At 36.0% G+C, this 25,931-nt stretch overlaps 3 protein-coding genes across 4 annotated transcripts in view; all 3 read right to left on the bottom strand.

Moving 5' to 3' along the window:
• The window catches only part of LOC134843261 (translationally-controlled tumor protein homolog), a 424,116-nt gene that overhangs the window by 223,748 nt on the left and 174,437 nt on the right, over window positions 1-25,931 (bottom strand). The gene's annotated exons all lie outside the window — the stretch shown is intronic.
• On the bottom strand, window positions 6,321-10,849 carry LOC134843170 (uncharacterized). The gene is made up of 4 exons (XM_063859590.1): window positions 10,383-10,849; window positions 8,248-8,418; window positions 7,455-7,698; window positions 6,321-6,732 (listed from the first exon to the last, which is right to left on the bottom strand). The coding sequence occupies exons 1-4, from the start codon at window positions 10,631-10,633 to the stop codon at window positions 6,535-6,537; spliced, it is 864 nt and encodes a 287-aa protein (XP_063715660.1). The 5' UTR covers window positions 10,634-10,849; the 3' UTR covers window positions 6,321-6,534.
• Window positions 11,069-22,936, bottom strand: LOC134843154 (uncharacterized). The gene is made up of 5 exons (XM_063859589.1): window positions 22,117-22,936; window positions 20,514-20,861; window positions 19,770-20,024; window positions 18,725-19,607; window positions 11,069-12,683 (listed from the first exon to the last, which is right to left on the bottom strand). The coding sequence occupies exons 1-5, from the start codon at window positions 22,429-22,431 to the stop codon at window positions 11,245-11,247; spliced, it is 3,240 nt and encodes a 1,079-aa protein (XP_063715659.1). The 5' UTR covers window positions 22,432-22,936; the 3' UTR covers window positions 11,069-11,244.

The raw sequence follows: 25,931 nt of genomic DNA on the forward strand, positions 1-25,931 counted from the left end.
TAAACTAGTTCATAAAACAATTTTGGCCGACTTTGATAACAGGTTTGATTGAACGCTCTCAGAAGCTTATAATCACGGTGCTGTGAAAAAACTAGATAAACATTGTCCGATTGTAAAATTATTGCATTTTTCAAGTCACTTAAACGCCGGAATTTGGATGTATTTTTTATTCAAAAAACGTTCCGACCGAGAGTTCGACCATGAGAAGCCGCACCAGAAGGACACTGTGAGGATTTCACAAAGAAGTTTACAGACAGACGCCTGATGAAATGGCCATCTACGGTCGATAGAAAAACTCCAGAAAACCCAAACCCAACGTTTTTTGCAAGGTATTGCAAAACTTAAACTGTCTCCAGTTACCCCCTTGCTAAGTTTTGATTTTATATATATTATAGTTTTGATCTATTTAAAAAGTTTTCATATTAAACATATATATACATATTTATAATATCAAAACTTAGCAAAAGGGGTAACTGGAGACAGTTTAAATTTTGCAATAGCTTGCAAAAAACGTTGGGTTTGGGGTTGTCTCACAGTTTTCTGAAGTTTTTCTATCGACCAGAGATGGTCACTTCATCAGGAGTCTGTCTGTAAACAACTTTCTGAAATCCTCAGAGTGTCTGAAATCCTCAGAGTGTCTGAAATCCTCATATCTATATATCTAATTTATTTAATTATCAAAATGCTCACAATGGCAAAACACGGTAACAAGTACTAGACTTTTTTTAGATAAAATACTCTGGGTCAAAAAAAGCAAGTGACTTAAGTTTTGCTAGAAGTTTTGGCCCAAATTTTTGGACGCTAGTATTAAAAAATTTTAACGGCTGTTCGTTTGCCGGAGAATGGTTTTTAGTGACCCACTTCACTCATCTTCCGGATTGTTATCAACTTGTTTTAAGTGTTATGTCGAAGACGTGGAACTTGTTAGGCAAGTTAAAGCGTGGTAGGAATTAGAGAGCTTTTACGCAGAGAATTATTAAAACGCTCGGGCGGGTTCGGCATAGGTTCGAATGCCGCCTAGGTTGTTTACTTCACAAAACTCAAATATGAGCCGAAGTTGAAAGAATGTAAAATATATGCTCCGTAACCGGGTTCGAATCCCCCAAAAACCTTTTTTGTTTTGTTTAGCTGTTAAATTAGTTCATAAAACGGCTTTGGCCATCCTTGAATGACATGTTTTTGTGCGTCAGACGTGTGTAATTTGGGGGTTGTCAAAGAGCTAGTTAAATATACTGTCCGAAAGTAAAATTCTTGCTTTTTAGAGCCGTTTAAAAGCCGGAAAATAGACGTGTTTTTTGTTTCGAAATACTTTTCATTTACTGCTTTTCATCAGCAAAACACATAAGCTGAGATACTTCACATTTCGTTTTTCTCATTTTGCTTTTTAGGGATGCTATGAACAAGTTGTTCGAACAAGTTCCTGATAAATGTTTTCTGCAAATCATGTTGATTTGACTTTTGAAACAGGTGACAGAACAAGTGTTTTTTATGCAAACAGTGTTAACTTCTTTGTGAAGATTTTGACAAAATTAAGCAGGGAAATTTAAAGATATTAATATAGTGAGCTGAAAAATCAAACGGGTTTTTTCACATGACTTTTTTAAATTGTGGTTTCAAAGTTTCAGGAATATGGTTTGAAAGTTTCAGCCAATTCAGGATAAACAATGTACATTGTTTTCTCATTCTTTGTTACACCGTAGCATGAGCGGGCAAACTTAATCATGCCAATTGGAATTGTAGCAACCTAATATATCCAAAAATTAATGAATAGATAACAAATATATCTTTTTCTACTTTACATTACATTGGTGAGGGCTAAAACTGCAGTTATTATATAGTTTTATGTTTTTTGATGAACTACTGCTCATTACTTTAAAAATGATGGGAAAATCAATTCTTTTCCCTGATACGAACAGCCATGTTTTTATATTAAGAGGTTGACGGTTCCCAGCTTATCACCCCGCGTTTTTTAACCCTTTTCTTAACCGCCTCTCAAATAACCCCAGAATTAGATAACCCTACTTTACCTTAACCCTTTTTTAATACCAATTGTCAGAATCAAAGTGAAATTTACCTGAAAGGAACTCGGAACCATAGCGTCCTTAAACATCAAAGCTTTAATTGCAAAAACTTTTTGGAAGCAAAATGAAATAACATGCAAGCTGCTAAATTCGGTTTAGATTTGAACAGAAATTACTTTGCCGATAGTCTAGACTTTGATATGAATTGAAAACCAATCCGATCGGCATAACTCAAACTATTATCCAAAAATGATTAGATTTCTGCAATATTGAAATTGATCTGGAAAACAATCTTGCAAATAATAGGGTAATTGACTGAATTTAAATGGTTTATGGAGTGAAAACTGGCGGTGACCAAAACTTTGATCGATTTAATCTAAGTTTTTTTTTCAAATCGCAATCATTTTAAAGTAAAACTTAACAAACCATCTTAAGTTAGTCAATTTTTTTTGAACTGTCGGCATACAACGCAATGTCTAAAGGGTTTGCCAGCTCCTAGTCCCAACCTAGCGTCCCACCAAAGGAGCGATTGTTCCGGGATTAAATTGCTAGGGGCAGCATTTTCAAAAGCGAGTCAAGTCAATGCGTTTTTTTTACTTCTCCGAGAGGCTGCAAAGAGACGTTTTCTCAAAAAATTGACAAACAAAAACTTAATTTTTAAATAGATACAAAGAACAAATGTTTAGCTTATGTTCACCATAGCGCGAAAGAAAAGCAAATCAGTTTTTCTTTGTAAACCTGCATAATAATTTAGGACTCGGTACTTTTTCTTTTTTGTAAAATGGTGCCCGCTTGAGGCGCAAAAGAAACTAAGTTTTTGAAGGGAGAGGCATCCTTTTGCAGGTTTGCGATTACTTTCCAAATACTAGGGTGTGAACCACTAAACTATGACTGTATACCATAATGCCAGCCATCCACAGCATTTGCTGTTCTTGCCAAACCGGATGTTGCCGCATCTCTTTGGTTTATAGTAAAGGGGGGAATGGGACTTCTCGGGACTTTCTAGGACTTACATAGACTTTTTATGTAATAAGATCCAAAATACAGGCAAAGCTCGTCAATTTTTACAATTTTTTTTCAACTCTTTTATGGTGCGATTGCATACTATTTGAATTTCCTCGACTAATTTATTGTACGAGTTCCTTATTTCATCTTCTTTTTCAAAATCCAGTGAGGGTAACATTTTAAGTGCTAGTGCAAGCTCGTGGCTTGTTTCGTACTCCTTTTTAAATCCGAGTTCCGCAATTTTTCTAGTTTTGGGGAAGATGAAAAACATCCAGCCAGCTTGGATTCTGGGAAGTTTTTTCAAAACGCTTGAAGAGCAGGCTGCTCAAATTCATTTAAATTTTTCGGGTTTACTGTCAGGGTGTAAATTTTTTAGGGCTTCTAAGAAACGATGGTATGTTTTCCCGTTTTATTTGGTAAGGACGCATAGATGCAAGTAGAGGCTAGTCCTGAAAAAATAACATAAATAGAGTAGAGTTGAGAAAACATTTTAGGAGTAAATTTGAAAGTTTCATCAGCCAATCGAAGTGATTTTACGCGAGAAACTAGGTTTTAATTTAAATAATTACTCACTTTTTCATTCTACTCCAAAAATAATCCAAGAAATCTGATCGAATTCAAGCTTAAAGTTAGCAATATTTAATTGAAACTAAAATTGTCGAACCCTCTCACACTTAGTTATTCTATCTCACCCAACAAAAAAGAAGATATTGCAGCTTATAACTTATCGGCAACATAGTTTTTTAACAAATATAAAACTTCCGTTCAGCGTAAATTAAATTGGAAAACATGAGATGTAAAGACCCAATAACTTTCCGGAAAGTGTTACACTATTCTGCTATAATGAAGCGGATACATCTAGAACACGCTGTTGAACCAATGTAGAAGTCTTGCCAAAAAATTTGAACCTCGGTTCAAGGAAAAAATTTATCTGATATTATAAACACGTTCCTTGGAAGCTCGTTTGAGCAATTTAACTCTAAAAACAGAATAATTGCTAAATTTTCGAAGAAAAATGTGAATCATTTTTAATTCAATCAATCGAATTTGAGAAAACTGGATTTTAAAAAAATATTCTGCGTCTGATAACCACTTATGATATTCGAAAGCAACATGTTTCTTTCATTTACCAAATGATTTTGAAGGTAAATTTTCAAGTTTCAAAAAGATTTAAGTACCAGAATAAAAAATTAACCTTGAAAAAAATGTAGGATCATTTCCTGCAAAAAAAATAGAAGTAAAATGGTCAAAATTTGAATAGTAAAACACCTTTTAGCAGTTTGAAGTTATAACTTCCCTTGACCGTAAATGAAATTGCAAAACAGATCTATACTTGCATTAATTTTCCGGAAAACGTTACACCGAAGCAAAATTTTTGAGGCAAACAATTGGAAAACTCAATGAACAAGGAAAATGGTTCTTTCCTTCCCTCCCTTAAGTTTAAGTGAAAAAAAAAATTTTCCGAACTTTTATACACACAGCAATCTATATGCTAAAATGAATCGGATATACCTAGAATACGCTGTTCAATCTAAGCATAAACTTGCAAAAAAAAATTGAACCTCGGCTCAAAGAAAAAAGTGGACTGATAATTTAAACACTTTCCTTGGAAGATCGTTTGAGCAATTTTACTGTAAAAAAAAACAGAGCAATTGCTAAAAATTCGAAAAAAATCTTTATTATTTTTTAGTGAATAAATCCAATTCGAGAAAACTGGATTTTAGAAAAATTTTCCGTCTCTGATGACCACTTTTGATATGAGAAAGCAACGTTTTTGTTTCATTTACCAAATGATTTTGTAGGTAATTTTTTCTTTAAATCAAAGATTTATTCCACCAGAATATAAATTTAATCTTGAAAAAAAATTGCAGGATCATTTCCTGCAAAAAAAATAAACTAAAATGGTCAAAATTCAAATACTAAAACACCACTTTTGTATTTGAAATTCAAATACCAAAACAACATACTAAATTGAACACAGTGGTGAAGTTGCACTTCGCATACACAAGCAAAAGTACGACCGATATCGCTACTGGGAAAAACTGAAATGATTAAAACTTTGAATCTACAAAATTTCTTAAGTGACGCACGACAATTATTAGTCTATATAATTGCTAAGTAACGCAAGCCAATTATGACGCATTAGCGGTACCATTCAATTAGAAAAAGAAATTAACCAATTACCATGCCTCAATTTATAGAGCGGACGCATTTGAACTATAATCCAAAAAGTTCATTAAAAACATCCGACCCTGCCCGGGTTCGAACCCTCTTATTTTGATGCTGGTCTCCTTCCTTGCCTCTACACTACAGATCCATGGTACCTTGAAGCTAAAGTGCTATTTGAAATATAATAACCTGTGTTTTAATATCCTTAGCATTGGCTGTACTTAATAGCTGGATCAAAATGAACACATTTTGTCGCAAAAATTGCATCGCAACAATAAAATACAGTTCATTCTTTACCACAAGCTATGCTTGTTTAAATACCTCGTTTATTAATTACAAGTTTAAAAAAAAACATAAAAATTTTGCTTGAGAAAACTACAGAGACTACGATATTTATACTGCAAAAGCCTACGACTTCAGAGGCACACTTTTAACGTTTCCCTATTACATCATTGCTGTCTAGATACTCGCATTTTCAAAAGAGTTAGCGGATACAACTACTGCTGTCAAATAAAGCATAAGCTTTGCAATATCATACTATCGATAGGAAAAAGTGTACTCCTAGCAGTAGTGGATTTAGGGAGGGGGTACGCCTTCTTAGGAATCGACCCCCTGACGAGCCAAAGGTTCCCCTCTGTACTAGTTTGAGCTATTCATTTATGGCTGACTGACCATAAAATTTTTCTACCGACGCCCCCGGCACCAACATAACTTCATTTAGCAGAAAGCATAAATAAAAAGACACCTCCTTTTTGGCCTGTTTTTTTCAAAAACTTGGTCAAAACCACAGAAAATTTGGTCAAAACTGGGTCTTTATAGTGATTTGGGAGATGTGAGAAAATCAATTAGATCGACTCAAAAAAACGTCGACCAAATTTTTTTTTGAAAATCAGTCCCCCTCCCCCTCGAAAAAATCCTAGATCCGACCCTGCCTCCTAGTATACACTTGCATAAATACTTCAAGCTATAGGCTAAAGACTGAGATAAAATATTGTCTCAATCAAATTTTATTTGATTGACAACCCCAACTAATCGAGCAATAATAGAACTTTCTAGTGACTTGCCGCTTTTGCAGTAAAATATTGAAACCCTTCGCATACTTATCTCATTGAAAACCTCCGAAAGCCGACGTAAAAAATGAATTCAAACTGTTCGTGATTTCAAATAATTAATTGTGCCTGCGCGATATAAATATCTACACAAATAGATTTATCAGCTCAAAGTTTGGAGAAAGCAAAAAAAAAACAGAAATTACATTTTTAATCGCTTTTGAATCATTTTAGATCGCTATTGACAATTGGCTCATTAAGTAGACTTCCCAGAAAAATTAACAAATAGATCAGTCTCTAAGTCCAAGTTGTGTTATTTTTCTCTGTGCATAGCCCATTACAACAAAGCTGGTCCCGTTCGACAGGAGTGATCTGTAAGTGCCAGGTGTTATGCCTCTGTACAGTCCACGAACCCCACCTCGCTCTTTGAGCACAATTGAAAATCTCTGACGGAGGGTCAATTTTGCATGACCATAATTTCCTTGAACCTAAACGCAGAACTTTCATATTGTTAGCCTGATTTCAAACAACCGAAAATTAAAAAGGCAACAAACCGGGAGAAAATTATTCCGACTGTGCGCATATAGAACGAACACTGATCAAATAGAACTGGCTTAGAAGCTATGAAAATTAGTTAAATCAGTTACTCCATTCTTCAGATGAACTTGTTGAACCTGATCCAAACTATATATTATTATTGGTTATAAATTAGATATTTTATCTCTATAAAATATTAAAGAACCAATCACACTCCATCAAACTAACAACCCACTTATTTGTAAGTGCTGAAATTACTTGTAATATCAGCACCAGAGCATTTTGAATTTAACTTATAACTTAGTTGCTTTCTCCAAGAGACCTACTCGTAACAAACCAGTATACTCTAGATCTATTGAGACTAAGAGATATAAGAGTAAGCTTAAGATCGGTATTAGACTAAGAAGTTGCACGAATCTATCCAGCCGAAAATAAGATAGCGTGACGAGCAGACGGTGTGCCCTATCTGAAATTACTCTATGAGTTAGACCTTCAATCACAACTCATTTGAGTTGGTCTTAAAGAAATCAGAAGCCAGAGAGCGTAAATTTGAGCATGAATAACTTTTTACGATTTTGTTATTCTCGAAACCAAAACTAACGAGGAAAAATAATTGACCAAAAAATGTATTCGCCTCGTTTATTGACATTTAATAGCAACAAGGTGAACTGACCTGAGACTTCATCAATTCCAAGGGCCACACGACCCACCATGCAAAAGTGGCCGCACATCCGGACACCAAAAAAGATCCCAGAAGAGGCCGGCTAAAAAACTCCTTGTGGTTTCGTCTGATGTAGTCCACGATGACAAAATACGTTGTCATCAGTCCCGTTGTGCGAAGCCACGTGATTTTGTATCCATTGAACGCTTCCATCGTTTTCCAAGACTGTCCCGTTTGACGGCGCACTTTCACATATCTAGCTAACATAATCTACTGTCATGCTAAGCCGTGAAAATGAAGTCAAACTTGTGGCTGAGTTATGATGCCGCTCAAGCCAACCCCGTCATCATTTCTCAAAAAAAGATCGATTTTCTTATCCAAATAGTTTTCTGGTCAAAGCATACATTAATACTTTCTTTTATTGTTCTCGACATTTTCAAACAAGTATGACCGAACGTTAAAAAATTTTAGCTTTGAATTTAGGGGTGGGCGAAAAACCGTAGCATGTAACACATCGTAACACAGCATTGGCAACTAACGACCTTTTGCTTCGATTCACCTACATTCGGCACTAAGGGTATTGTGGACGTGAATGGCTATTTGCCGTTAAGAACACGAATAGTCTCCTGTTAACAGCTGTCGCCGGTTACACATTGTGGCCAGCTACGAATTACCGCCAGTTACGAATTGTAAGTTGCAAAACGCCAACTGCTACGAATTTTTGCCAGTTACGAATTGTCAGTCACCAGTTAAGAATTTTTCGATTCATTCATTAATCCTTAAGTTTCAAATCTAATTTACTCACTCTAATGGCGTTTCTATAGTTGCTCTGACAAGAGATGCTGCCAAACCACCAATCAAAACTCTAGATTGCAGACCTCCGTTGGACGAATGGGGTAAAAAAGGCATCGGCTTAGCTGCCCATGTGCCCTCGCAATAAGTGTAGACTGTTTCAAACGAGCTAAATTGGAGAGACCTGAAAGGCAGTTTAAAACTTTTAACCTAAGATGTAACATACCCGAAACAAAAAAAAACATTGCCAACCGTGAGTTGGAAAAGAGTAATGAACGCAAAGAAGCAGAAAAAAACCTGTTTTTTCTAAAAATCTCTTTCTTCGAAGATCGACAAAAAAATGGACGGTCTTAAATGTCTTTGAACTTCAAGACAATTTATAATTGACAATTCTTTCATGAAAATAACCCAATGTGAGAAAGCTGGATCAATAGGTAAAGATTTCAATTTGCTGGGAAATCTGATAATAAAATTCCATTTTCAAAACAAGAAGTCGATACACTTTTGCTGTTCGATAGTGGAGTTTGCCTTCCTTTTAAGAAAGAAATGAAGCGAATTAAAATAGTTCAAAAGCAAAAGCGAAAAATCAAAATTTAGCGTGAGAAAATTTTTCCTGAGAAAAAACACAATGACCTATTCAAGAGTCTTATTGAGCGTCTACTATTTTTTTCTGTATTTGAGATTTTCAGCAGCTACAGCTGATCAGCCGAAAAAAGGTATGTCGAGCACAACTGCACAGTAAAAGTATCGAGCAGGCATTTGCAGATGCGCCTCTCCCGAAAGTACTTCCTCTCAAACCCCCCGATGTCTCCCCACTGAAAAACCCTCCACGTGCCACCAGGAGAACAATTTCCCAGCTAAGGTCCGGTTACATCCCCTTTTAAATTCCTGCCTAAATAGAATCGACATAAACACCCTCCAAACTGCCCTTACTGAATTTACCAACAAACCACTTCACACGTTTTTACCAGTTCTAAGATCACGACTACCATTACTCCCATAGACTTGTGGCTTCGGCTGACCAAAGTTTCTGAACCTCAGTTTCAGCATGCCGGACGCGCCCCTTGGGGGTAACAACAACAACAGAAAGTTATGTCTGTCTGTTAAGCGTTTGTTGAGGCAAGTTTCCATGAGATTGGTTGTTTACAGGAAAAAAAACTACCACCCAGATCAATAAAGTACTAGCAAAAAACTAGTGGAAGAGGCGAAAATTGAAACGTAACTAAATCATTTGCCAACTTTTGAAATTTGACGCCAACGATCATTTCAAAGTTGAAAAAACTTCGAGTACCTTAAATTCTAGCCAATAAATAACTCAGGCATGTTAGAGAAAACCAAGGCAACAGACAGTAAGAAAAGTTTGAATGAAAGCAAGGAAACTGAAAAAATGACCCGTAAACCCAATTTGCAAACCCTGGATCGATAAGTGAAAAAATAGTCCTCCAGGAAATATTCAAAGAAAAAACCAAGCTCGATATTCGCGCTATTATAATATCGTAAATGTAGAAGATAAATTGCCTTCCATTCAGCTAACAAATTTGATTAAATAATGAAGTCAAATCTCAAAAGATCAAATTCGGCGTGAACAAGTTTTAAGGTTTTCTGAAAAAAAGAAAACAAAAAACAATCAACAAGACCTATATAAATGTCTTAACTATGTTAATTGACACTTAAACCAATATCAATATCAACTAAAAACAATTTTAAGTAGAGGGCTATCTTTCAAGTCGTTTCTACACGTTGTGATAGCAGAAAATTCACCCCTGCTTGAAATATTTTAATAAGAGGCAAAGCTGCACTTCGGAAACACGAGAGAAAATGGCACTAATTAGCCCTAAAAGCAAAAGGTGAAATAAGGAAGAAAATGCAAAATAGCCTCGAAAATAAACTTTAACGAAGTCCCGGGTTCGAACGTCCTAGGCATCTGCTACACTTTCTCCACTAAATATGCAACCCTGGTCACCAATAAAGCCGATACAACTGATGATATTAAAACTGCCAATTCTATGCAGCAGAAGTGTCACTAAATGAGCAATTATATTTGCGAGTTGGGCTACAAATACGGGCTTCGTAATAAAACAAACACTACGCTCGCTTGTATAAAAATTGTCCCTAAGAGTTGTCTTCTTTGTCACGGTGTACCTGTACCTGTATATTCCTGATCCCATCAGTGGCGGAATGCAACCTCTGTACAATCCTCTCACCCCCTGCGTCCTCAACACTTCCATGAACGACTTGGACATTGAAATCTTCTCGAAGCCTTTCTGTGCCTGCATTTTGGTCTTTATCGTGTCCAGTGGGTGGCCGACCGCAACACTCGTCAACCCGTAGAGCACTCCGGCGCCAGTTGAAAGAAGCGCCTCTTTAATCCAATGTGCTCGTTTCTCATTGTGAGTCATTTTCAAGGCGCTCTGCGCTAATTTAACATCAGATTTCAAATATTTAATCAATGACAACTGAATACAATACTGCGAGGGTGTGCATTGATTGATATACTGCGTTCAGCTTCAACATATTGCTTTAGGTTCAGTTAACCTTCATACTAAATGTCTGTCAACATGATGACACACACTGCCACCTGAAATTTAACCTGAATATTAACTCTACAACAGTATAGCTTGCCAATTCCATTGATTAAATTGAGCCCATGAACTCTATTAAATGAACATTACCCAAACTTTTCGGTGAATTTAACAATCACTGTCTTGTCAATACTGAACGATAACAAGAAGGGTTTATAATATGCGCCTTGTTATTCAATCTTTTTCCAGGACTTCTTTAAATTTCAAAATTACTGTATTTTTTTCCAACAGAGCCTAGTCCTTAATTAATTTAACCTGGCTTAAAAAAGTCTTTTATTTAACGACGTCTCTAATTTTTTGAATGTATGAAGTTATGTGTCTCTTAATTGACAACTTGTTACGAAGTGGGGGGCTCTTTCGAGAAAACACGGTATTTTAAACGGCCAATTCGAGAAGAAATGGAAAACTGAAATGTCGTTGTGAATCATTTATTTAGGAAAATAAAACTTTACAACCTTTTCAGAAAAACACTCTAGGAGCAGAACAGAAAATTGCGGTAAATTTAAGAGAGCCTTCATATAATTTACACATTTAGCTTCGTCCACATACTTATCAGTCATGAACAAATGCTGGAAAATAATAATACTAACTAAGTTTAAGGAAGTTATTGACATTGATGGCATTAGAGATGTTTTTGTCACAAAAGATTCAAACAAGTCTTCCGAATCAGACGTTTCTATGAGTTTAAGGAACTTTGATGCCACCATTTCTGGGTGCGTACAATTGGATAACAGATTGTACATTTCCATGACATTCAAAGTCCCATAAGGTTCAAAACTCAGCGAGAATTCCGGTTGCATTTCTTTGTTTTGAACCAGCATTACGGCGATTCTGAAGTCCATTAATTTGACACCTTTCAGTGAAACCGAACTTTGAGTTCCTTCTTTAAATCCAGATTCGCTATTTAACAATACTTTCAGCACGTCTGAGCTGTCTGATAACATCTTTCGACTGAAAAGATCCTTCTCGGAGCCATCGAAATATATTTCTACTTTTTCGTCGTCACAGTCAGAGTCGACGTTTTGTGTCAAAAGAGCTTCATCCACTGCTGAATTTTCAGGTTTCGGATGTGATACGACGTTTATAACATGCCTTAGCGCATAAACTGCATACTGTAGGTCTTCATCGTTCAAGTATTGAGTTTTCGAAAAACTGTTCACCAAGAGGTCAAGTGCAAAGTGGTCGACAAAGAACACTTTTTGGAATTCTGGTTTCTTCATTATGAACGGTAATGAAACTGCCACTGAAAACTGCATTTCAATAGGGCTATTTGACAGCGCATTATACAACTCACTATAATTGTATTTGCTCTCCGCATTAGATTGTAGTAAAATCACCAGACCACTTATCAATTCGCTCATGGCTTCTTCTTCTTCAGGGCTCAATTTGGCGAGCCTGCGGTGAAGTTTTACCACGAAATTATTCTTCACCAATTGCATAAAAAGAACTACATTTTCAACTAATCGCTCCAGCACTCTTTGAAGCTGTGCGTTAGGTGAGTTCAATTTGGCATAATAATTAAGAATGCTTTCCGTGTATTCTGACTTACACAACATCAGAGCTGTTTCGTGTATCATCGACAATTTTGTCAACAGCTGCAACACATTCGACTCGGCGCATGTCAGAATCCGCTTGCCAGTCAACTTGTCGTCAACACAAGGGGTTTTGCTCGCATTTGGTGCTTTCATTGTTTCGCATTCATTTGCAATTGAAATAGCGCTGCTTTCCGACATTCTCTTTTCACGTTTTTCAGAAGGTTCTTGACCACAAGTCGACATCCTGCGTTTTCTGGGAATAATTTCTTCGTTTATGGCGCTCCCACTTTGTTCACTAACAGCGACGGGAGAAAATGATGATACCCCTAGTCCTAAACACCATACAGATTCAATAGTTATTCATTTCGACTGAAGATATTCCTGTGATGTGGGAAGTATCTATGGGCACAGGTAAATTTTCCCACGCAATTAAGGAAGCTCGCAAAGGATCGTTTGTGACATAAAATTACAGCATTGATTTTTTGGAGTGCGGGCACTGTACTGTTCTTTCTTAACTGATGTTATAACGCTCTGTGATTTAATAACATTCAATTTCAGAGCTTACACAGAGGCGAAGCGGAGCTTCGCGTCAATTGCGATAAAATAAAATCATATAACACATGAGAATTTGAAGAGAAAAAATGTTAAAAAAACAGGGCTACCAAAATTAAAGTTTTCGTAAGTCTCGGTAGAAGTTCATTTTAGGCAAAGATGCCAGACATATGATATTTAAATAAAAATCAGAACGAAACTTATCAAGAGTAAACAATCTTTGAGCCGACACTGAAAAAAAATTAGTTTAACAAAATTAAAAAATTTCATGTCCTCCCTGAAACTACATTGAACAAATTTTTCATCACTTGCAAAAAACAATGAAAGTTGCTTGAAGATTAAAAAAATCCGAGATAAGGCAACTAAGCCAACAATCTTTGAACTGCCACAAATTGAGCCGGGAATTTTTTTTTAATTTTGAAGTCCCATGAGACTACATTGAACAACACTTGCATTTGCAGCTACAATGAAAGTTACTCAAAGCTCAAGCAGAATCCGTGATGTGGCAACTAAACCACAAAACTTGAGCAGACAAAAAATCCGGCACTTCAACTTTAACCGAAAAATTTCAATTGCATACATACTGCAGAAAATTGTGCAGACGGGACTCGCACCCCAACATTAGGGTGCAAAGGTAATGGCGTTACCTCTAGGCCAAAGGGGAACGAGCTTGAAAATTCTAAAGCTTCATAAATAAATAGGCAACGGCATTACCTCTAGGACAAGTGGGAGCAAAAGAAAGTACCAAAGCTTCAATAATAAAGCAAGTAAAATTGGTAAAAATTGTTTACGGGAAACAAAATCTAGGTTTAGTTCCCGATTACAAGACACTTGCTTTAGCAAAAGTAAAAAGACATTATCGTAATGATGCGTGGTTCAGTTCACTGTGAATCTAGACCCATTACTTGACTAGTTAACCAATAAAAATTCAAAAAAAGTTTTTGTTCTCAAATTAATACAGAGGCGAAGCCCCGCTTCGCGAACACTGACGAGAACAAGACAAAAAGAAGCTCTGTAAAAAGCCATAAGGAAAAGTAGAAATAAGCTTCGAATTAGCAAAAAATCGCTAGCTAACCATTGAGCCACGTACGCTTTATGCTTCACAAACACTAGCACAAATAAAGCAGAGAACAGATGCTATGAAATTTCGAATGCTAGATCGTGATTACAGCAAATTTTTCACCAAATCAGTGAACACATTCCATTTTTAGTGAACACTTTTATTTGCGAGTTCGCTTAGAAAAAAAGAAGGTTAGTACTAATACACTAGCTTTTTACTAGTGTAAATAAACGGAAAGGCGCTTTGGCTTACGACAGGTTTTTTGCTCGATTACAGGTACCTCACAATAAGGACGTAGGGGTCAAATATCGTTCCTGATTGAAGCCGTCTAAGTTAATTTTTTTGTTTCGAGATAAAGTGAATTTTTTGCTATTCAGAATCCACGCAGAACGGATTAAAATGAATAGTTTGATTTTAAAAGATGATGATAGTTCCATTAACAATATATCAATTAACAGTGAATTACTTTAAAAGGATAATATTCTAAGGATTTATCATCTCACTGTAAGGAAAGTGTTTAAGAACTGAAAGATTTTTGAAAATAATATTTTTTTTGCAAATCTAACTGTTTTCAGAACATATTGAACTACTTGCACAGGAAGCAGCTATTTTTTCGTGCTTATTAATGTAAGATTTTTCAATGCAGCACAAACAACTACACAGCTATAAAATATTAAATAGAACGAGACAACTTAGCCGAAAAAAAACGTTGTCTCGAACCTGAAATAAAACAAACAACCAAAATTGAATAACACCAATACAAAACCGTAGGTCATAACCATATAAGTTGAAACACTGCCACAGAAAAGCGCATCAATGAACTCAAGCTAACACTTTTCAACTTTCGAACAAGAAAAACCCATCGCGTTACACCTCTCTCACTTGCCAAGAAGTTTTTATACCAAACAAGAAAAAATTGCGCATTAGTTAAATACGTCAATTTGGCAAATCTGAAAATTAAAATCCGCTTTCGAAAATGAAATTACCTTTTTTCGACATTTTTTTTGAGCGCCTTTGGCACAATCTTAAATGGAGAGCTAAGGTTCAACCTTTGAGAGAGTATAAATTATTTAGCATAAATTCAATTTGCTGACGATGGAAAACCTCAAAACAAATAACTTTCACATGTTATAAAAAAAAACTTGTTTTTGAAAATTAAAAACTAAAGGAAAAAAGAGTGAGCGCAGTTTTTAACCCATTTTTGGCAGTCGAACAAAATTAAGATAGCGTGTGTGGTTATAAGCTGAAAATATCAAACTATATACAAAATAGGAAAATCAGAAACTAAGCTAACAAACATTTTAAAAAATGATGAATTCGAAATGAAGATCCGATAATTTTTATTCAATAAGGTTGCAATAAAACATCAATTCGTAGGTAACAAGAAACCAATAGCTTATTTCGAACACTGTTTTATAATCATAAGATGCATATAAAAGAAACGGAAAATTAGTGGACAAAAAATGAAATGCAAACAACAAACACGAAAGAAAGAGATTTTCTTAATGTTCCAATATTAATGCAGAGGTGAAGCTGCGCTTCGCAATCACTAGCGACAACACGACAAAAAAGCACCTTTATGAAGTGAAACAAGAAAAAATAGAAAAAACCTCGAATTAGTAAAACTTTGTTATGTTTGGGCTTCGAACCTGCGACCTCAAGAATTGAAGTCTCACGCCCTACCCTCTCGTTCACGTACGCTTAACAACAGGCAAACACTACCCGCACTGACAAACTTCAGATTGAAATCAATTTAAATCGATTTCTATACAGATGATACAATTTTTATACAAAGAGATTCCCTTTCAAATTTGAGGGGTTCCTTTGCAAAACTAAGGGTTCCCTTGTAATGAAAAGTACAACCAAGCAAAATTTCAAGTAATTTTTTAAAAAATTCTAGCTTTTTGAAATCCCCAAAAACTAGCCATCAATAACGCAGCAACATATGCGAATAAATTTCCAATGCAATTCAGCAAAAGTGGCACCAAACACAAAAAGACACAATTTTGCAAGTAGTAGTTTGCAATATAACAAACTGAACGCATCCACACTAATTTACATTATGTATAAATTATGCATTTCAAAAAATTGATACATTGAGTTAGAAAATTTCCAATATCGAGTTTTTATTATTGTTACGTTGTTTGAAACATATAGCTTTTTTCGGCTCATTTGATGAATTTCAAATGTTTCAGCTGTGTTAACTTACTCATATTCGAATGTCAAAGCACATGCTATCAACGAGCGGTAAAGGTGCCCCAAAAGGACACCAATATTTGCGACTAAGGTTAGTAAAAAAGAATAGTCGTAGTATAGCACTAACGCTCACTTAAGTTTGCTAGTAACTATAGAACAAGGAAATGGAATCGGTAATAATTTTTTTTTCTGAAATAGCACGTCGATACTTCTGGTACTCACATCTAAGCTATCAATTATTCTAAAATTTGCAGAAAAATTATTTACGGCAAAAAAAACGTTTGGTCCCGGTTATCTGATATTTGCTAACGCAAATATTAGGAATCGTTATCTCAGGACTTGAGAGCTAAGGAAAACTGAATCAGCAGAAGTAAAAAAAAATCTCTTTTGACATAGTTTTAAATTGAGAAGAGGAAAACAGTTAGAAGGAAGTGAACATTGGGTGATATCGTTCACTTTATTGGATATGTATAACCAACAAAACGCAATCCAAGCTTTTGAATTTTACTTCAAATTTATTGTATTTTAAGATAGATTTGCTGATATGACTTGAGTCAAATTTGAAAGGGGATTTGCATGAGTCTTGATCTGCGACTACAAAAATGTCGATCATAAAAACATATATAAAAAACGCAGCTCAAAAAAATGCCAATGAAACAGTTCGACGAAACAGCACAGCCTAAAATAATCATCTAATGTTAGTGGAAGCAATCTGAAAGATTCTTGAAGGGAAAATTAAAAAGTTTTGATTTGTCTATTGAAAAAAAGTTTTTATGAACACAAGCAGCCCCGCAGAAATTGGCCAATTGGTACCTATTATTTTACGGGAAAAAATTAGAAAATTCAGTTTTTAAAAAGTACTTGTCTATCAAGAATAAAAATGTTCATTTTTATGTGAATAGATGATACAATTGCTGGTGTTTCTGTATGGCGTGAGAATAAAACACAGAGGCGAATCTGCGATTCGCAAACACTAGCGAGATCACAAAAAGCAGCTATAAAAAGCAATGAGAAAAAAAATTACGTCTCGGATTCGATCTGCGGCCTAAGGATTATGAGTCTCGCGCACTAACCACTCAGCCACAGACGCTAAGAAATCGCAAACACTAGTCCAATCATTAGATTGCGGGTTCAAATCGCAAGTGCGCTGCAATTTGCGCTCTTGCAGGTAAATAATAGCTTAATGGGCGCTGGTTATTTGCACTCTTATCAACTTAAATAGTTAAACTCTGGTTTCGGCTTGGGGCTGGTTGACTAAAAAAAGTAACTCTCTGAAACTTGTTAGCTGTTCAGACGCCGGCTGAACTTGAAGTACATCAGGATATTGTTTCGAGCTTCATGTCAAATAAGGCGTTATCAATATGTCAAGTAGACTTCGGCGTTGTGTAATAACGTTCACAGCCGACGCTGAAAGGATTTTTAAATATTTTAACTTAGTTAGAACACTTAACAATTTAGACATAAGAACATGACCAACTGACAGTTGAAAAAGAGTAATGTACGCAGGGAAACAAATATGAAAATAACTTTGAAAACAAATATGCCCTTAAAGCTCTTTAAATTTCAAGAACAATTGATTGATGCTTTGTTAATAAAATTATCCCAGTTTGAAAAAACTTCATCAGAAAGTAAGTTTTTTATTCCGCTGTGAAATCTGAACAAAAAACACTTTCGAAACTATAATCGATCATGTTTCTCGTGACTTTTGCTGTTCGATCGTGGAGTTTGCCTTCCTTTTAAAAATGGAAAAGAACTGAATTTTTTCAACAGCGATCATAAAGATAGATTAAAAACTCTAGAAAGTGCAAACTCTAGAAAGTGCAGACCATCTGCTAGGAACAACCTAATTCATTTTAAAAGCGTAGTTTAGTGGCTTCTGACTTGAAATGGATTTGAAATTCTAAAACTTATTCGGTGGTTAATTGCAATTTTAACATATCTTGCCGGTTTTTTTTTCAATAAAAATGAATTGATTAAACACGACTTCACCGTTACCACTAAGTTTTTGCGGATCGTTAACTATATATTTGACTGAACTTTTACACGAAACTTCCAAACAAGTTGGTTAATTTACTGCTGTATTGAGGGGCAGTTTTCGCTGCATAAGCCCGAAGATAAAATAATAGCCATCAGTCTGTTGGAAAAGTGTGAATGAACTAAAGAACACATACAAAATGATTCAATTATGATCAAACATTTTTCATCTTTAGAACTTCGGAGAAAATTTTTGAATTACCAGAACATTATATGGTTGACCTTTTTTCGTATATAATTACACCAATTTTTAAAACTTGATGGATGGGTATTGTTTTCCACTGGGTGGGAAATCTTAAAATCAAAATCCATTTTTAAAACTGTAATTATCCGGGTTTCTTCGCGTCATTTAAACTTCCATAATTGCAGAGCATAATTTGTCAATATATTGAATTGTACTTGACAAAAATCAAATTGAATGAACAAAAAATCAAATTTGAACTCGAAGACTTGCGATTGAAAAACGAAAGAAAATCAACAGGACCTATATAAAAGTCTTCTTCAGAAACTATACATTATTCTAACAATTACCTGAGTCAACGCTGAGAATGTTAGAATCCAACTCCAATTTCTCTTCAGTACTTCCGGATGCATTTTCTGCAACTATGGTGCTAATCTCTGCGATTTTTGATGGATTCACTGAGCCTTCAATCTGTTGCCTACCAGACTCGTTATTCTGATCATCTTCAGTGTCTTCTTCTTCTTCGTCGCTAAACATTTCAGGAGCTACCGAATTAGTAAAACTATTAGCACTTGAAAAATCATACGAAACGGGAGACGATGGATAGTTCGGAGACAACATGAAATGATTTGGACTGAGCTCTAGAAATGGACTTTGGCTGAATGGCAGCCATTGTCTGGATCCACTACCCATCCCACTACGAGTCGGTGACGTAATCATAAATCTACTGCCACCTGCACCTGGGTTACTACTAGGCGAGCAAGTCGTTGTACTCCAAGGAGGAGAAATTTCACCTGGTAGACTTGTTAAAGCAGCATGGTAAGGAGATCCCGTTGAGCTACATGATATTGATCTTTGGTACGCTGTGCTTTTGTAGTACTCAATCGGAGTGCCAAAATCCAGACTGAACAAGTCGGGACGCATTTGCAGCAAGTGCTTTTCCTTTAATTGGCACTTATCGTTACACTTTGGGTGGGAAACTGCCTGAAAGTTGTCTTCATCTAGAAGATTGAACAGATGTCTCAGGAGGTTTCCTCGTTTGACCATTAGAATGAGACCGAGTTCGTCATTAGAAAAACAAAGTAGGCTCGTGAGAATCATGTTGAAAAGTCGCTTCTGTTTTTGCTCTCCCAGCAAGGCAACTAGATCAGGTAAATAGCCCTGATCCCTCATTTTGAGCCGAGTTAGACATTCTCTCGACAGATAACAGATGCCCGCGACGCTCTTGCTAACCTAAATTGAAACAAATTAACTATTTAAGCGTATGAAATTGCAATAAAAATAGCTATTCACATAAAAAGAGCATTCGAAATTTTTCAGAACAAGACGGCATATAGTTTTTTGGGAGAAAATTAGCTATAAAGTCGAATTCAAAGCAATAGACTAGATAATAACCTCTACGTTCGAATATTGCCCCTCCGTATTTTTGATGATCGTGAAAAACAGCTCAACACAACCAGTGCATCCAAGTATCCCTCTTGCTATGGAATGTTGCACCACTTCACATATAATCTTAACAGCTGTATGTGAGGCTACCGACACCTCAGTTGTAGTCGAAGACAGCCGGGCAACATCAATTAGATTGGGCAGAATTCCACTGTCCTTGATTTGACCTGCAAGTTCCATGCTGCAATTTGTCACGCAGAGCTCCTATATACAAGAAGCTGTTTTCAAATTAATGTAACAAATCTACTAAGCAGATATTCTGATATTTCGAGCCCCGAAATTTTATTTCGAAGCTGCACTACGCGAACACAGCGAGAAAACGGCAAAGTAGCTCTAAAAGGGTCACTTGCTCGCTTGAAAATTGAAACGGAAAACCACTAATAAAGCAGATACAAAGATATAATGCTATACAGAAAAAAAACGAGATATAAGGCTAGTGCTGCACCACTAGCGCTACCGAATAAACGAGCTTTTTTATTTGTGGCTTAGATTTGAAAAACGTGGACTTCGTAATATGACCTTACTCTCACTGGCTCGTTTTTGTAATGAAGATTAAAATTGATTTTTAAGGGCTACCAAAATTTCAAATTTTCGTATGTCTCGATAAAGTAAATTCTAGGTAAATATAGTTTTTGAAGTTGAAAAGAAAACAAAATCGTTATCGAATTGAGATTATCAATTACATCCAGATACCTTCAAGCACTTCAGAATTTCAGCTTGTAACGACAGCGGCTGAGATTGCGGTGAAAAGTTCCTGCAAACAGTTGAAACTCCTCCTTGGTTCAACATCATGCTCAACAACTGAGGTCTTCCAGCTGTTAAAATGCGAACTGCTCGTACAATGCACTCAGTGCAATCGAAGTTACTGGCATGCGTTGTGTCTCCAGCATGTTTGAGAAGTGAAAAGACTGTATTTGTAGAAAACATATCCTCCGCAGCTGCTTCTACTCTAGCTAGATTCGCTATCAAACGCGCACTTCTGGACAGAATTTGGGTAGAAACACTATTCACGTCCAACAGTTTTTCTAATGAGTTCAAAACCTAAATGCAAACCAAAGTAGTAGCAGTTACAAGTAGCAGTAATAGTAGCAGGGATTTTGTGCATTCGTGAAACCCTTTTCATCGCTTTTTATAAAAGAAAGGTGAAAATAAGGTATCTTTTCAAATGTCATCATTCCCAAATAGCCTAAAAATGAAAAAGTTTCTAAATGTCGTAAATTTCAAGGTTTGATTGAAACAAACGCTTTCGATCAACAAATGTTTCTCCTTTTTATAAGGAACGAAAAGTAGGAACATTTCAGACATCAGAAATCATATTAACTGGAACCAATTTAACCGCTGGCACATCAGGAACATTGCAGCACCAACATTTATCTTCAATTTCTAGATAATTCTAGCGTTGTAACTAGCGTGTAACGCACCTCCGGTGCTTCGAGTTTTTAACAAATTATAAAACCTCAGATATTGGAAATCAGATATGAATCCTTTGAGTGTACTCTGAAAGCATCCAATTACTGGAATGATAAATACAATTTTGTAAAAAAAATTATTCGTTTTTTTTTTACTTAAATTTTGAAAAACGTCACATCTCAGAAACTGAAAGCACACGAGCAGTAGCATTGGAATGCAAAACTTGCACTCCTGAGAGTATTCTCACAGTCCCCAACTACAGCGTTGGAATTTTCAATTTTGAGAAACTTCAAACTTACACTTTCTGAAAAAAAAACTTCTTGAAAGAACAAAAACGTCATATCTGGAAAACTACAGAGATTTGAGAAGTGACATTTGGAGGCAAGATTCGCCCTGACAGCACCCAATTACAGGGTTCAGATTATCACATTTTGTGAACTTTTTCAAATTCATGTCTTCTAGATATTTTTGAAAATCTCGAAAATAGCCGTATCTCCTTATAGTATCCCACCATTCGGTTGCTAATTTCAAAGTTGATGAAATAATTCTTAACATCAAACTGGACAATCGAAAAAAATTCGTGACCATTGCAATGTAAGATATAGATGCATAAACATGCAAAAATAATACATTGAAAAAGCCTATACATGGCGAGATAGTGAAGCCCGCATTTAACTATATAATAGATAGATAGATATCACCGTGAATCGATTCACATGGAACAAAAATTATAAGGCTGTGATTCTAATAACGTATAATATCTTTTCGTCAAGGTCAAAGAGTTATTTACGACTTAGTTGTTTGAGGGTATCTCTGATTTTGGGCAAATTACTTTCGTGATACTAAATTCATAAACAAAAATATAAAGATTACAACAACACTTTACATCTGTTTTGTCGATGAGATGCATCCTACAGCTGCAATCAACAGCAATATTTGCTAATGTTCCACATAAAAACTGCATTTTTTCACATTGAAGCGAGCAGCCCAATAGTCCAATGCCCATATCCAAATGCTTTATTAACGTCTCCAGAAGTAACTCTTCTCCGTGAAACCTTGGAAAAAATTTCATGCAGCGTGACAGAGAGTTCAAGTTTTTATAAACTTCCAGATCTGCAAGCATGTTAACAGCAGCTTTTAATGCTTTGCACGACTGCCTAAACGAAGGGCTTTTCAAATTAGAGCTATCCTCTTCCGTCATTTTGAAACTAAAACAAAAACTTGATAACACGGGCAAAAACAAGCAGAAGCTTATGAACCGTAAAACTTTTTAGATAACTGATCAAAAAATTTAAGTCACTGAACTGCTACATACGCCGAGAAGGAAATTAACCTCTAGAGCCATTGGCTCAAAACCAGATTACTATGAAACGTGCTTTTGAACGTCGTTACGTTCGGAGCTGATCTCATTGTGGTTCGGGGAAATCAACTCGTCTAAATTGTTTTTTTTTTCTTATAATCAGAAAGTCAGAAGAATTGGTAACGAGGTTACAGTCAGGAGTCCCTTCATCACATATTCCAGTCAAAGTCCTAGAAATTTTCTAGATATGGAACGATAGTGATAAAAAAGGAGATGATTAGAGTTGATGTGATTAGAATTAAACTCGATATGGGTACGTTTCTTCAGAAAGAACACGTAACTGGACACAAGAAAAAAATGAATTTATCTAAATTGTGTGAGAAACTCATTTATACTGAAAAAAAGTAATTCAACTACAGAAATTAGAAACCAAAATGAGAGAAACTCCTCCCTAATCGATTGGTTTTACCTGAAGATTGTGATGACCTGATTCTTTTTTTTTGAGAAACTCACACAAAGTCACATATTCGAAGAGCGAATGAATGAAAACAGCTGAATTTGTAAAGCTCAAATTGCAAATCTAAAGCAATTTTAACACTAAAAATGTTAGAATTTAACGGTTTGCTTAACGCAAGAAAAAACATTTTGTTAAATTTCAATAAGTTAATTTAAAAGTTTTCGCACATTTTGTGCATCAGAACTGAACTTTTCTCCAATATAGAAAAAGATCTAATATCAAAAAAAGTGAAAAGCCTAACAGATACAGTTTAACCATTATACTCATACAAATATAATTACATAATAAACACAGAGGCGAAGCTGAGCTTCGCACCACTTGCGATACTCAAAGCCACCGACTTGTGAACGAAAATTGACAAAACGCCAAAAATATACAACACTCAAAATTTTCAAACGTTTCAAACTGAAAATCAATTTGATGAAAACAGGTAGCAGAACACGTCAGCCATCATTAAACTAGCTTGAAAAACTTTGAATTGCGCTACACAATGTGCTACAATATAGTCATTGGAAAAAAAAGTCAAAAAAATTCTGAAAAGTCAAGTTGGAAAAATTACTTGAAACACGGAGGCAAAGCTGAGCTTCGCGCCACTTGCGATTTAGAATAAAAAGCCAAAAATCATACAATGTGTCCCAAACAAGCCGTGAAAAACGTAAGCTCTATTTAAGAAATCGAAGGCTAAAAAACGTGCCTATCTGTTACCATCTTATTTTCAACGCTGTGTTACTGTTCTACAAAATGTTACATGGTCTTACAGAGCTGCCGTTTTCTGGGTATTTCTTTTAAAAGTTGAGTTTAGAAATAAAATGAAGCAATGAGGATAGGTTTCTCTTAACCCTGTAAAAAGTCTGGTATGCTTCAGTAATTCGCGAATGAATATGCTACATCCAGTAAAAGGAGACAGAGACAATGAGTCCAAGATCAAGATGCGATGACATTACTTCTATGGGTTCTCCTAATAGTTTCATAAATCGGTGGCATGCCGTAGAAAATGACAATCTTGCTTTCATTGGGGTGGAAAACCATTTTTTTAAAAACCCATGATCCTAAGATAGGAAAGCATTCATCACGATGGCAATTCAATGCAACTAATTTGTTGTCGTCAGCAAACAGAGAGACCAAGGCGCGGACAACACTTAAAAATCCTGGCAGTTCGTTAATTTAACACAGGAATAGAAGAGGACCTAAATTGGAATCCTGTTGATCTCCGCTGGAAACGTCGTATTCGGGGTGCGCTGGATATGCACATCTCGAAAAGAACATGTTGCTTTTGTCACACAGGTAGTCATCGATTTTTCTCAGAAACCTACCATTTACACCAAAGATTTCCGAAGGTCTAGATAAAGAGCATGAGTTGACAATTTCTTCTCTTTACTTTCTTATAGTTTGTTCAACGACATAAAAAGTTGAATTACAGATGATAGTCCTTTTTGAAAGCCAAACTGATAATCCGAGGGCTGAGGACCAATAAAATCTAATTATCGGTCATATATGCATTGCTCGAATATTTTTCCGGAGCATGGAAGGAGCGCTACTGGTCGGTAGCTATAAACTTCGTCCTTGGAACCACTTTTGAAGCGAAGAAAAAAATGGCTCATCTTCCACTGTGTCGGAAAATGATCTGTCTGTTTCGCTTATGCGAAATTATGCGAAAGCGATCGGGCTTAAAACTATTTACTGAAGCAGTCATGGGAGAATACCATCTATTCTTGTGGCTTTAAGGACATTTAGCTGATTTACAATTGACATGACTTTTTGCCGAGTTGCGTTAAAATCGCGACCCAGAGAGCAGAATAGAAGAAAGCAGAGTTAGGAAACGAACAGTTGGCCTGACTGATTAAGGTGTAAACTGACTTACAGTAAGTATCGAACATGTTCGATTTTTCACTGGGGATTTTAGTGGAGACAGGGCCGTTTCTTAGTAGTGTTGGTAGTCGCTGGGATGAACTCACTCTCCTGAGAAGTTTAAACAATTACTGAGTGTCTCTATTTCCAAGAAAATTGGCCTCATGCACTGCTAAATCTTTGACGGAGCATTTTGCAACTTGGTTTCTTGTCTCGAGTATCTTTTCACAGCATCTACCCTTCTTTTTTTGAATTTAGTACTGAGTTTCTTAATACAGTGGGAACTTTTCGGCCGAATAAATGGGGCTATTTGGGATCTATGTAAGATCTTTGATGGCACAAACTTGTCTAGTGCTGGCTTTATCCACGCGCCCACCATGAGAGGGATTTGTCCAACAATACGCGTTGAAAGGCGATGCATCGACTGCTTTTGAAAGCCCCTCGAAGTCTGCGTTTTTGAAAATTCGACGGTTTCAAAATCGTGCTTTGTAGTGAGGTTCCCAAAATAATGAGCGAGCTGCTTATTTTAACTGACAGCGGATTGTGTTCGGATAAGTTTCTTCCATTGTGGAGACTGGAAAGGAGAATGGATATTATGTTCTCATGGTCGTTTGTTAGAACGACATCCAAAATATGGCTTTGTGTCGTACTGAATGTGATAAGATTTTTTGAATGAAGGTATTAAGGCATGCTTGATCATTGGATACTGGACTGGACATAGCTTCCTAGGATGCGGCGGCTAAATTAAGATCTCCAATCAAGAGATTGGGCAAACATTTCGCCGCATTTTCTACAAACTCAAAACATCCAGCGAAGAAAGCAAAGGGCCATGTTTATTTCGACTCAATGGGCGGATTGAAGGCAGATATAATCATATAGGATCGGCTAATTAGGATAGTGAAAGTAATGCAGCAGCAGCTTTTTGAAAAATTAAGGACTATGGGTTTGAAGCCGATATGGTTACTGATGAAAACTAAGACACCGCCATGTTGTTTGGAACTTCTTTCTTTCTTGATCATCAAAAACCGAAACAAGA

Source organism: Symsagittifera roscoffensis, chromosome 1 (assembly GCF_963678635.1).
Source record: "Symsagittifera roscoffensis chromosome 1, txSymRosc1.1, whole genome shotgun sequence".
NCBI lineage: Eukaryota > Metazoa > Xenacoelomorpha > Acoela > Convolutidae > Symsagittifera > Symsagittifera roscoffensis.